Source organism: Pseudorca crassidens, chromosome 2 (assembly GCF_039906515.1).
Source record: "Pseudorca crassidens isolate mPseCra1 chromosome 2, mPseCra1.hap1, whole genome shotgun sequence".
Taxonomy (NCBI): Eukaryota; Metazoa; Chordata; class Mammalia; order Artiodactyla; family Delphinidae; genus Pseudorca; species Pseudorca crassidens.
Genome location: NC_090297.1, coordinates 8,573,404 through 8,586,668, shown reverse-complemented (window position 1 = coordinate 8,586,668; position 13,265 = coordinate 8,573,404). Strand labels below are relative to the sequence as shown.

Genomic DNA, 13,265 nt, shown 5'->3' with positions numbered 1-13,265 from the left:
TTTGTGGGCTTTCTGAATATGAGGACTCCACCCTTCTATTTTTTCCTTCCAGAATTAGATTCAACATTTAGAGCTTCTCACTCTGTCCTTAATGTCTCTTAGTTTCTTATCCTTGTTGTTCATCTTTGTCTCTCAGAGATGTATTCTGGATATGTCTTCACATCCATTTTCTATTCACTGATTCTTTAGCTATGTCTTTTTGACCTGTCATTGAGTTTTTAGTTCCTACTACATTTTTTTTTTTTTTTGCGGTATGCGGGCCTCTCACTGTTGTGACCTCTCCCGTTACGGAGCACAGGCTCCGGACGCGCAGGCTCAGTGGCCATGGCTCGCGGGCCCAGCCACTCCGCGGCATGTGGGATCTTCCCGGACCGGGGCACGAACCCGTGTCCCCTGCATCGGCAGGCGGACTCTCAACCACTGCGCCACCAGGGAAGCCCTCTTATTCCTTTAAGCATTTTAAACAGGTTTACTTTATATTTTCTATGCAGTAATTCCAATATATGTAAGGTTTTTGATGAGTCTAATTCTGTTGTTTATTGTTTCTGCTGAGTCATACTCGCGGCAAGTCTGTAAGTCTGTCCTTATGTGTTTTACAATTTTGGATCATGCATCATATTCAGCTGGACTTCCCCTGGAGCAGTTAATACTGGAATATCTGCTCTGAAGTTACATCTCTCCAGAGAGGGCCTGCATTTGCTTCTACCAGGTGGTCTAGGAGAACTTTTAGTTAGTTTCTTGGCTTAGAGTTTCTCAGGCCACACAGGTAGTTAAAATAACCCCCTAAACTCATATGAGAGTGGCCTGAAATTACAAACTCTTAGGAAGGCTTTCTCTTCCTACCTAGACCTCACATCAAGACTCACAGATTACTTTGTCTCCTTTGCCAGTGGACAGATTTGGGGGTAGGAGGTTTCACCATTTTTCTTGATATGTAGCTTTTTGAAGGTCTGGCTTTATGTGAAAGGTTTCAGTTCTGATAATCTAATAACAACATTTATCTTTTATGCATTACTTTTAGGCTTTTCATAGCAAGGGGATTTAGGAGGGGATCTAACCCACCATATTTTCAGGAACAAAGCTACATGTTCTTTTAAAATACAAACGTTCAGGAGGGAAAAGAGAAAACAGCTTGTGAAAGAATCTAAGGGAGAAGAAATGAGGTGGCTACTCGGGCCCCCTCCCTGGGGATGAGGCACCTGCCTGGGTGTATCCGCTGACCCTTATGAATCAGCCACCAGAGAGGCTGCCCCATGGACACCTCATATGAAGTGACAGCAAGGATCAGGAGGCTTTTGTCCTTTCGTCTCAAGGTTTCCCCTGACCAGCCATCCCCGCTGCCCTGCTTTTCCTCCAGTTTAGATTTTCTACCTTCTTTCAGGTTCTGCATAACAAAAGTTTAACTCAAAAACCATTGTATTTTAGAGTCTCCTGTCCCTTGATCTCTGTAATATACTTTCGTAGGGACCATTGCACAAGAACCGTCAGCAGTGATTCTATGAGGAGGTGCCCAGGAGATAGGTAGGGATGGCTCTACCAAGTTGAACCTGTGTGCCATGTGAGACCAGCTTCTAAGCCCCTTAGAATCCACTGGTGTCCCTGTCCTTAGAAATTAGTCCAACTCTCTCTGAGCCCAGTCCTATGTGTCCTGTCAGTCTCACCTCTTCAGGTAATGAGTTCTATAAGTCCATTACTCACTATTTGAAACATACTTTTTATTTTTCCCCAACTTACTCAAGTTTTAAAATGTGGATAAGGGTGAAAATACATACGTACGAAATTATTCTTGTTAATGGAGGGCAGCAAAGGCATAGAGAGCTATAAAAATTGGGAGGGGGGTGAGGGGGAAAGGGAGGTTTACAATATGACTTGCAACTTGATATTGACATGTAGCACTATCTGAGGATCATAACAGAATAAAAACTACACCCTGAAGACATCTTTAACCTGGAAAGTAGTTGGGATTTCTCTTACCTAAGCCATCTTTATTCCCAACTTTATTTCGTGAATGGCATCTCTTAACAGTTGCAAGATACCAACCTAAATAGAATCTCCTAATCCCAGCCCTCCCTCAATTTGCTTGCTGTTTTGGTTCACAGTTTCTTTCTTTCTTTTTTTTAAAATTAATTTATTTTATTATTTATTTTTGGCTGCACTGGGTCTTCGTTGCTGCACACGGGCTCTCTAGTTGCGGCGAGCGGGGGCTACTCTTCGTTGCGGTGTGCGTGCTTCTCGTTGTGGTGGCTTCTCTTGTTGCGGAGCATGGGCTCTAGGCGCACGGGCTTTAGTAGTTGTGGCACACAAGCTCAGTAGTTGTGGCTCGTGGGCTCTAGAGCGCAGGCTCAGTAGTTGTGGTTCACGGGCTTAGTTGCTCCGCAGCGTGTGGGATCTTCCTGGACCAGGGCTCGAACCCGTGTCCCCTGCATTGGCAGGCGGATGCTTAACCACTGCGCCACCAGGGAGGTCCCCACAGTTTCTTAGAGACACAATTAACTAATTAATTAAGACCTAATTAATTGAGTTAATTACTATAAGTGAACCACAATACCCATAATAGTTAGCTGTATTTATTTTAGAAAGTAAGTGGTAGTGAATTAAGACTGAATAAACAAAAGATACATCTATAGTTAATTAAAAATTTCATGTCCATTTTTAAGTTTTCAGTGACTCCAGAAATCCTTCAATGATAGATGATGTTCATTGGGCATTTAACAGTATTTGTGTCCCTGTTCTAGTGCTTTCCAGGTATTAGCCCAGTTAACTCTTACCACAAGCCTGTGAGACAAGAACTGTTATCTCCCATTTTCCCACAGAAGAGGCTGAGTGCAGAGAGATTAAATGAAGGTCACAAAGCTAGTAGGTAACAGAAACAGTTCAGAACAGCTAGTCTGGCCCCGAAGTCCCTGCTGAGCAGAAACTGCCTCACCTGGTGAGTAAAGCCACTGACATATTTTTCAGCGCTCACCACCATTACCACCGATGGTTACCACCGATGGTTTTAAGTCTCATTCTTTGAAGCTTATTCTCAGAAGAAAGGGTGGTGCAGAAACCGATTCCATAGTTGCCTTTATTCATTAGCGTGCACTTGGGGTAAGCCTGGGAGTTCTACATCCTTCGTGGTGCCAACTTGCTGACCTCTTCTCTGTTTCAGTTTCTGTTCCAGCAGCTGGGAATGTTGGTGTCCTTTGTGAAGAGCCACATCAGGCCTTACATGGATGAAATAGTCACACTCATGAGAGTGAGTAGAAATTAATGCTTTGGCCTGTTCCTCAGTGTTTGGGCCCAGGAGCATTCAGCAGCAGGTTTGGATGATGTGGACATTTTTTTCATGGGTCATCATAGAGACGTTATAACCTGAGGATAAAAAGTGGAACAAGGTATCCCACTGGATTATGAAAGGGGGTGGAGGGGCTCTCGCTACAGGCTCCCAGGTACAAGAGTTCAAGGTGTGAAATCTGAGGAGAAATCCTGAAGGAATTGTTCTGCCAGAAATAAACTGGAGTTCTTTGCCTCACACACAGCAAAGCAATTTCACTTTAACATCACAACAGTGCTTTACTGTTCTCACAAAAGCCCTCTTCCTTACTGCCTGTAAAACCATGGCCTTAAGAGAGGATTGGGGATTGGGTTTTCCTGGGGCCATTAAATACGATGGAGTGCTGTCAGGCTCTGAGGAAGAAGGTAATGCTTTTCCCTGCTACCTTCAAAAGCATAAATACCGCCTTCTGACCGTAATAGTGTTGTGGTTTTTTTAAGTACATAAATTTATTTATTTATTTATGGCTGCATTGGGTCTTTGTTGCTGCTGCGCAAGCTCTCTCTAGTTGCAGCAAGCTGGGGCTACTCTTCATTGTGATGTGCGGACTTCTCATTGCGGTGGCTTCTCTTGTTGCGGAGCACAGGCTCTAGGCGCGACGGCTTCAGTAGTTGTGGCACGCGGGCTCAGTAGTTGTGGCACACGGGCTTAGTTGCTCCATGGCATGTGGGATCTTCCCGGCCCAGGGCTCGAACCCGTGTCCCCTGCATTGGCAGGCAGATTCTTAACCACTGCACCACCAGGGAAGTCTCTGCAACAGTGTTTGAGAAGAGGCTCTCGTCCCAATTTTTTTTTTTAAACATATTTATTGGAGTATAATTGCTTTACAATGGTGTGTTAGTTTCTGCTTTATAACAAAGTGAATCAGTTATACATATACATATGTTCCCATATCTCTTCCCTCTTGCGTCTCCCTCCCTCCCACCCTCCTTATCCCACCCCTCTAGGTGGTCACAAAGCACTTAGTTGATCTCCCTGTGCTATGCGGCTGCTTCCCACTAGCTCTCTATTTTATGTTTGGTAGTGTATATATGTCCATGCCACTCTCTCACTTTGTCACAGCCTACCCTTCCCCCTCCCCACATCCTCAAGTCCATTCTCTAGTAGGTCTGTGTCTCCATTCCCGTCTTACCCCTAGGTTCTTCATGACCTTTTTTTTTTTTCTTAGATTCTATATATATGTGTTAGCATATGGTATTTGTTTTTCTCTTTCTGACTTACTTCACTCTGTATAACAGACTCTAGGTCTGTCCACCTCACTACAAGTAACTCAATTTCGTTTCTTTTTATGGCTGAGTAATATTCCATTGTATATATGTGCCACGTCTTCTTTATCCATTCATCTGTTGATGGACACTTAGGTTGCTTCCATGTCCAGGCTATTGTAAATAGAGCTGCAATGAACATCGTGCATGACTCTTTTTGAATTATGGTTTTCTCAGGGTATATGCCCAGTAGTGGGATTGCTGGGTCATACGGTAGCTCTATTTGTAGTTTTTTAAGGAACCTCCATACTGTTCTCCATAGTGGCTGTACCAATTCACATTCCCACCAGCAGGGCAGGAGTGTTCCCTTTTCTCCACACCCTCTCCAGCATTTATTGTTTCTAGATTTTTTGATGATGGCCATTCTGACTGGTGTGAGATGATATCTCATTGTAGTTTTCATTTGCATTTCTCTAATGATTAATGATGTTGAGCATTCTTTCATGTGTTTGTTGGCAATCTGTATATCTTCTTTGGAGAAATGTCTATTTAAGTCTAGGTGCAAAGGCCTCCCCATTGATGGCAGTATCATTTTTCTGTATTGGCAGTGGGAGGGTGCTTCCTACTGTTCTCTATAATTTCAGTGTCTCTGCTTAGGGAGATTGCTTTGCAGAGATGGCTGTCTCCTCAAAGAACTGGAAGACAATTATTCCAGTGATTTTTGTTCTTCTACACCAGACCTTTGTAGTTAGCTTGGAAGAAGCAGCAGGACTAAAATGAAAGTGGCCGCCTTCAAAAATGGAACTTCCCCGAAAATGAGTCTCAGAACTGAAAAACTCCTATATGTATAAATAAGCAAAAGCTGCTCTGTTCCCTGCCTCCTGCCACAGGGGCCTCTGTACAGGAAGAGTTAGGTAGGATGCTAAAGAGCCTGCGGGTGGTGTTAAGGGAGTTGGGGGTGGGGCGGGGAGGGAGGAAGCAGTGCACTCCGGGGTTGAAGCTGAAGTAATCTGTGACTTATTCCCCAGAAATGACTGATGACAAAACATGTAGGGGTTTGAGGCTGGGAGCCTTACACCTGCAAAATACAGCTTTCATTTCCTCCAAGACAGAGAAGGTGCCAACAGGGCTCTTCTTTGGCTCTTGCTCCTGGGCATTTCAGTGAGCTCCTCCCAGGAGGGCTCGAGGCTTTGTGAACAGTGATCCAGCCGGCATCCCTGGGGAGGCTGCCTGGTTTCTTTGACGTAGAGAAAACCCTTTGTGAGGAGCCCCGATGACCCAGCAGTGGAAAGGTAGGCGGGCTTTCTCTAAAGAAGGCAGAGTGTGATCCCAGTGAATGAACATCACACAAACCACGGAGGCCATAAAATTTGTGGTGTTTCTTTGTCGAAGCTTTTTATCTAGAGAAAATAGCTTTTTCAAAGAGAATACCTCTCTCCAAGCAGAGAGAAAGAAAGTTTTACCAGCACCTTCTGGTATAGATTTTTTTTGAAATGTTTTTACTTTGTAAACTACTATGAGTTAAGAACAATTTTTTCTAAATAAAAATACCTTAGGCTTCTTTTAAAGCCTTCCATCTGAGGAGTTATCTTTTTTTTTATTTTTTCACTGACTTCTACTCTGAATTAAATGGGGGCCCAAGAGTACTAATAAGCATATGTTGCCATCATTAAGTCTCCTACTCTGGAGGTTTTAAAGAAGGCAGTAGGCCACTGTCTTTCTGAATTGATTTGAAATGACAGCTTTTCCTGGAGTGAGAGACTTGGACCAATTTGCGTTGCAGTACCGAGACAGGATCTGGAGCCAGTTGGCCAAGTTTTTATTTTAGTAATTTATGTGGGATATAATTAGATGAATGTAGAAAAATGCTCCTCTTGTGGCACTCTCCAGGCCTGAAAATGGTTTGGGACAGATGTCAGATGCTGTCGAGCAAAGTCTAAATCCAAAAGGGCAGGAAATCTTGTTAACACTGAAGTCACCCTCTGGCAGAGCCCAGGTGCTACCCATAGTGGGACCACCCCTAGACGGCTGGAGAGCTCCTAGAGTGATGCAGGCCTGGTCGTTTGTTCATTCTGCCAGATGGGTTTGGGTGGCTGGAATATGCCAGGCGCTCTGCTAGATTCAGGGAGACAGAGGTGGACCGAGGGTTTCTTGCCCTTAACCAGCCTACAGTCGAGTAGAGGGAAGGCGGCAAAGAACATTAAGTATTACAGGTGCTAGAAGAGAGCAGAGCAGAGGGACCCACAGTGGATAATGGAAGGAGATAGGAACGCCTTCTTAGGCGAAGTGAGGCTTGAGCCACGTCTGGAAAGACAGATGGGCTTAGCTGAGCAAGAGGTGGGATTCTAAGCCGAGAGCAGCATGAGCAAAGCACGAGGAGCCATGTAGCCTGGTGCTTTTGGGGAAATGCAGCTTAGCTGCTCGCTGTGACTGACGTAGGCTACAGGGAGGCCTGGGGAGAGGAGGGTAAGGAAGGCGTCCCATGGCACAGACCATGCTCGCTGCATTTGTGCTTCGTTTGGCTGTCTCAGTTCCTTGGTTCATATTTCAGCAGAAGGGCCCCCGACTTTGCTCCTCTGTCTCTTCCCTCTTTATAGGAATTCTGGGTCATGAACACCTCCATCCAGAGCACGATCATTCTTCTCATTGAGCAGATTGTGGTAGCTCTTGGGGGTGAATTTAAGCTCTACCTGCCCCAGCTGATCCCACACATGCTACGAGTCTTCATGCATGACAATAGCCCAGGCCGCATCGTCTCCATCAAGGTGAGTAACCTGGGACGTCCTCTGGAGAGATTTCCAGAGTCCATCAGAGTCCCTGGATGATCATCTAAGAGACCCTGTTCTGAGTGACAGGGGGACGCTCGGTCCGTAAGACTGACTCTAAAGAATGCTGTAGTATCTGATGCGTGCAGTGTACAGTTTACAGAATGTTTCTCATCCTCTCTTGATTGTCCTTATGTTTTGTCTCTTTTAATGGATTATTCTTGGTAAATATTTTATTTAGCATACCAGTTTTCTCTATTATCCAGCAACTGATTCCTTACCAGTTGAAATAAGTTCAGAGAAAGCAAAGTAACATATAAGTGAAATAAAATGACGGGGAAAAGTGCTACCAAGAGAATGTAATTCAGAGCCATTTAATAAAGGCTTTTCAGAGTCCCCAAAGAATTTTGAGTTATCCATACCACTGCCGCCCCTCAGGTGCTTAGATACTTGACACCTGACTGTATGTGCTCACCGCCGTGCCTTTACTCCTTTTTGCAGTTGCTTGCTGCAATCCAGCTGTTTGGCGCCAACCTGGATGACTATCTGCATCTGTTATTGCCCCCTGTCGTGAAGTTGTTTGATGCCCCTGAAGTTCCATTGCCATCTCGAAAGTGAGCACCTACCCTTTAGGACTAACAGTTATCAAGCTTTTAATGTTTTGTTGAAAATGCCCTTTTCTTAAGTCCCCAGGCCATCTCTCTATTTTTTTGTTATTTCAACTCTCATTAGTTTACTCCAGATATGTACCAGGTTTATGGAAATCTTCACTGTCCCCATCCCACAGGAATGTGTGTTAGATCTCTGTACCCAAAATAATGTCAGAAGCCATTCCTTCCCGTTGGGTGCTGATTGTAAAGGTAGCCCTCAGCCACTTCTCTGATTCTTGGGCTGTGTGTTAGCAGTTACTGTATGTCAGCGATTGTTGTAGGGCAGCGTTAGAGACAGTGGACCGCCTGACGGAGTCCCTGGATTTCACTGACTATGCCTCTCGGATCATTCACCCGATTGTGCGAACGCTGGACCAGAGCCCAGAACTCCGTCCCACAGCCATGGACACGTTGTCCTCACTCGTGTTTCAGCTGGGGAAGAAGGTGAGGCAGGAGTCCTCGACTCCTCCGCTTGTTAATCTGTAGGCCTCAATCACTGACAAAGAGCTAGGAATTGTGCCTTTTTTTCCTTCTTTATTCAGCAAGTATTTATTGAGCCACCTGTGTGGGCTGAGTGCTGTTCTGGGGATAACGCCGTAAACAGAGTGATGTCCTTGTTCTCACAGAGCTTACGTTCCAATGAAGCAAAGTTACGAGACATAATTTATCTCATAAGAGGGATGGGAGGGAGTAGGGAGAGATGCTGTTTCTTTAGAGGCAGACCTCTCTGATAAGGTAACATTTCAGCAGAGACCTAAATAAAGGAAAGGCCCAACGCCAGGGAGCTGGCTGCAGGCAGAAGGATTAGCAAAGGCAAAGGTGCGAGATGGCAGTGTGCTTGAAGGGTGGGGGCAGCAGGAGAGCAGTGACTTCAGGGGAGGGAGGCGGGGGAAGGTACTTGGAAAAGGGCATAGAGAGAACCTTGTAGAGGCTGTGCTGGCAGTAGGCATGGAAGCTAGGCGTTGTGGCCAGTGGTCCTCAGAATGTGGCCCCGGGACAAGCAGCATTAGCATCTGCTTAGCTGGGGCTCCTTACAACTGCAGAGTTTCACGCCTCACCCCAGACCTACCAAGCCAGCAATTCCGACCGTGGAGCCCAGCAATCTCTGCTTTCATATGCCTTCCAGGTGGTTCTGATGCCCCCTAAACTTTGCACATCACTGTTGTAGGCCATCATAGCTGGCTTTCACTCTGAGCAAGACTAGGATTCTTTGGAGATTTTGAGCCCAGGAGTGCTGTGACCTGCCCTAGCATTGTTAAATGATTATTCTCAGTGCTGTGCGCAAGAATAGACTGGGCCAAGAGGGGAAGCAGAGAGACCATTAAAATCAGAGGCTGTTGCAGTGACGCAGGTGGAAGGTGAGGGGGATGAGGTAGCACAAGCGGTCAAAAGTACCACAGAGCTAGTCCCAAACCCAGAAGTAGTAGCTGTAATGTGGTAGGGGTAATATTCTTTTTTCTATTTCCCACTCTCCAAAGTAATGGTTTCTGACCTGCTTCCTCTCTTGTTATAGTACCAAATTTTCATTCCAATGGTAAATAAAGTTCTGGTGCGACACCGAATCAACCATCAGCGCTATGATGTCCTCATCTGCAGGATTGTCAAGGTGAGCTGCGCTTTGTTTCTGTTTGCAAGTCCCGCATTGTCCTTCTCAACTGGTATTCTTGTAATCTTAGCAGTGGGGGTATATCTAGCTTTTTAGCTCTGAACTAGAGATTGGCAAACTTTTTATGTCAAGATAGTAAATTTTTTCAGCTTTGTAGGCTGTGTGGTCTCTGATGAAACTACTCAGCTCTGCCACTGCAGCCTGTAAGCAGCCATATGCGTATGTAAACGAATGAGCCTGATTGTGTCCCAGTAGAACTTCATTTATGGACACCAGAATATGATTCTCTAATAATTTTCACATGTTGCAGAATAGCAATCTTCTTTCAATTTTTTTTCAATCATTAAAAAATGCAAAAACCATCCTTGGCTCTCAGGTCCTACAAAAACAGGCAGCAGCTCCTTGCCGGCCCAGCTCTTCGTCATGTTTATGACACACGGTTGTCTCACATTTGCCAGTTGCATGCTCATACTACTAAGTCAGTGCTTGTCAGTGGCCAGGAGTGACCAACACAGACTGGTCTCAGTGCGGAATACAGCCCACCTATGATTCATTCTGTCCATATGTGGAATCTTAACCTAAATCCTGGCTCTTCCAGAAGGTGTGGCCCTCCCAAGGTTTAAGGATGTTTTCTAAACTGGGAGCAGCTTGTGAAGTTGCAGAGGGTTCTCTAAATCTCTGGTTGCAGGGATACACCCTTGCTGATGAAGAAGAGGACCCTTTGATTTACCAGCATCGAATGCTGCGGAGTGGCCAAGGGGATGCCTTGGCTAGCGGACCAGTGGAAACGGGACCCATGAAGAAACTGCACGTCAGCACCATCAACCTCCAAAAGGCAGGTCCATCGTTTCCTGGGGGGGCTTGGAAAGGAGAGCCCCTGCTCTTCTCTCTTGTTCAAAACTTTCAGCTCTTGCTGTTTTCTGTTTAAAACAACCAAAAACCAAGCATCTTTCTGAAAATCTAGATACCACGAACTTAGGTCATTTTATTTTTTCTCCAAGTATCTGAATTATACAATTTTTTAATAGAAGGAAAATAAAGAACAAGGTGTCCTTTTGTGTTCCCTTGGAGCTTTGACAGTGGAATGCATTGTTGCAAATAGCATTCTCATTTTTTACATGACCAGAACACAACCAGTGAGCCTCCTAGTTAGCACTGAACCTGATGCAGGCTCTTTAAAGCACTGCTTCTCAAACTTCTCAGACTCGCTGGGCTTACCGCATGCTGGGGAGCTTGTTGTTAAAATGCTCGTTCTGATTCAGGCCCAAGCTCAGGCCTTGATAGTCTCCATTTCTGACAAGCTCCCAAGTAATGCCGATGCCAGTGGTCCACGGACCACACTTTGAGTAGCAAGGTTTTAGATCTCTGCAGATCAGTACTGGATTCTCTATGCTGACCAAAGCCTGGGATATAAGCAGCTTCTCATCATGTATGCCACCAGCTATGCACTTAAAAACAGGCAGTTTCAAATCATCTCTAATGGATGGATCTAAACAGAGTAATCATATACTTCACTGACTTTTAAATAAATATACCAGGTTGCTTATTTTCCACATTTTGCATTAGTCTTTGGTACTTCTGGGGACTGTAAGCAGCTCCCAGTTTGAATTTCAATGTGGTGGTTTTCTTTCTTAGCAGCTGATGCAACACAGCTGCATTTCATGTGTAGCAGCAGGTAGAGGTAAAGAACTGGGCAGGGCTGGGTCCTAGTTGGCTTGGTGTCTTCTTTTGGCCAAGCCCATAACGATTTGCACACAGACCTGTGTGCGTGTGCTCACCCACAGCTTTGAAACACTGGCCTGTACTCCTGACATCAGTCTTTACCCACACAGACAGCTGCAAAGTGACCACTACTGAGAAACGTTTGATGATTTAAGATGAAAGTGGTAAAATACCCCTGGGTCATGAGTGATGCTGCTGTACCTCTGCGTGTTTTGTAACTGCTAGTCCAAGACTTCAGGAGGAGAAAGGTCATCAACACCTGGCATTCCCAAGCAGTTGTTGAGGCCACCATGCTGACACCTCACATTTGAGGGAGGGGCCAGACAAGGAGGCCAGATGCACGTTTCCACCCAGATGTTTTCAGCCTGCCTAGGTTCAGAATATCCTTCCAACCAGGCAGCTGTCCACTCAGCTTTAGGGCTTTGTTCTCTCTATTTTAGGAAGTTCCCCAGTGGTCTAGTTTGCTTCCAGAAAGTTTTGCTTTCTACCCAGGACTTGGAAAAATAGGCATAACCTTTGCCAAACAGAAAAAAGAATCTCCGCCTGTCTCACCTGAGAGAACAGATCAAGTTAAAAAACCCTAAGCGGGCTCCCCTGGTGGTGCAGTGGTTGGGAGTCCGCCTGCCAATGCAGGCGACGCGGGTTCGTGCCCCGGTCCAGGAAGATCCCACATGCCGCGGAGCGGCTAGGCCCGTGAGCCATGGCCACTGAGCCTGTGCGTCCGGAGCCTGTGCACCGCAGCAGGAGATGCCACAGCGGTGAGAGGCCCGCGTACTGCAAAAAAAAAAAAAAACAAAACCCTAAGCAAAGCTCTCCACAGCTGACTCTCAGATCCATTTCATCGAAAAGTAAATTGTGCTTCTACATATTCATGTGATGATAGTTAGGGATTGGTATATTTGTCAGCTTTAACCAGCTTTCAGAATAATAATTTGCCACCTCAGTCACCTTTCTGTTGGCTGTGCTAATAGAGGATTTACATAGTACAGAAAACATACAAACCATTTACGTGTACCTCTAGGATGCCTTCCAAGATGCTCAGCAGCTTTCCTGTCTCATGGTAATCTATTCGGGCTTACCTTCTAAATGAGTAAGCTGGCGTTCCATCAGCGTGCACCAGTGTAACCAGATGAGGCAGTCAGCGGTGGGTGGGTGAGGAGAGGAAACTGGCTGGCGTTTCAACAGTTACTGTAGAACCCAGAGAATTGAGAGTTGATTATGTTTTAGATTACAGAGCAGTGGGGAAAGGCCCAGGTGAGGGACATATCCTGTTTGATAGATTGTGCAGTTGTTCCTTAAGCTGAAATTTTTTGAAGAGCCTTTTGCTACCATTTATCAAATGGTACCGATGTTAATGATAGCACTAACCACCACCACCATTTGTTGAGCGCTTCCCGTGTGTCAGGCACTGTTGTGAGCACTTTACGTGTATTGACTCATTTAATCTTCACAGTAACCCTATAAGTTTGATGCTGTCATCAGTATCCCTCTTTTATGGATGTGGACATTGAGGCACTGAAAGGTTAAGTAATTTGCTCAATGTCAGCCAGTAGATGGTGGAGCCAGGATCTGACCCAGGTATGACTCCAGAGACCAGTCTCTTAACCACTGTGTTTTAGTGCCTTCGCCTTACCCAAGCTCAACCTCATATCATTAGAGGGCAAAAGATATTAGTAATGCTTCCTTGTATGTGTCTGACTTCTAAATGCCTTGTAATACAGTGCTGGTATCCAGAGACTCGCTGTATAGGAAGGAAACCAGAAATCTGTGGATCGAAAAGGACTTGATGTTCCCATTTCGTTCAACAGAACAAGGTCTAAAAGTCTTTGGTATCTTCTTCTAGTTCAGGGGTTCTCATTGTATGGTGAGTGAGAATCCTTCACATAAATTTTTAATTTGTCTCTCGTAGTAGCTCTACTTCAGTTTTTGACAAAAAATATTAGTTTATGTAATGTTACGCCTTGGTAACTCATCAAAAGCTATAGCAAATCTCCATTTATC

At 45.2% G+C, this 13,265-nt stretch overlaps 1 protein-coding gene across 3 annotated transcripts in view; it reads left to right on the top strand.

Annotated features, from left to right (window-relative positions):
* The window catches only part of MTOR (mechanistic target of rapamycin kinase), a 117,120-nt gene that overhangs the window by 29,082 nt on the left and 74,773 nt on the right, over positions 1–13,265 (top strand). For all 3 annotated transcript variants that reach the window (XM_067720395.1, XM_067720386.1, XM_067720384.1), the window contains exons 20-25: positions 3,152–3,238; positions 7,119–7,286; positions 7,788–7,900; positions 8,218–8,380; positions 9,450–9,542; positions 10,231–10,377. In XM_067720395.1, the coding sequence (XP_067576496.1) occupies positions 3,152–3,238; positions 7,119–7,286; positions 7,788–7,900; positions 8,218–8,380; positions 9,450–9,542; positions 10,231–10,377 (771 nt within the window). The remainder of the gene's footprint in view (positions 1–3,151; positions 3,239–7,118; positions 7,287–7,787; positions 7,901–8,217; positions 8,381–9,449; positions 9,543–10,230; positions 10,378–13,265) is intronic.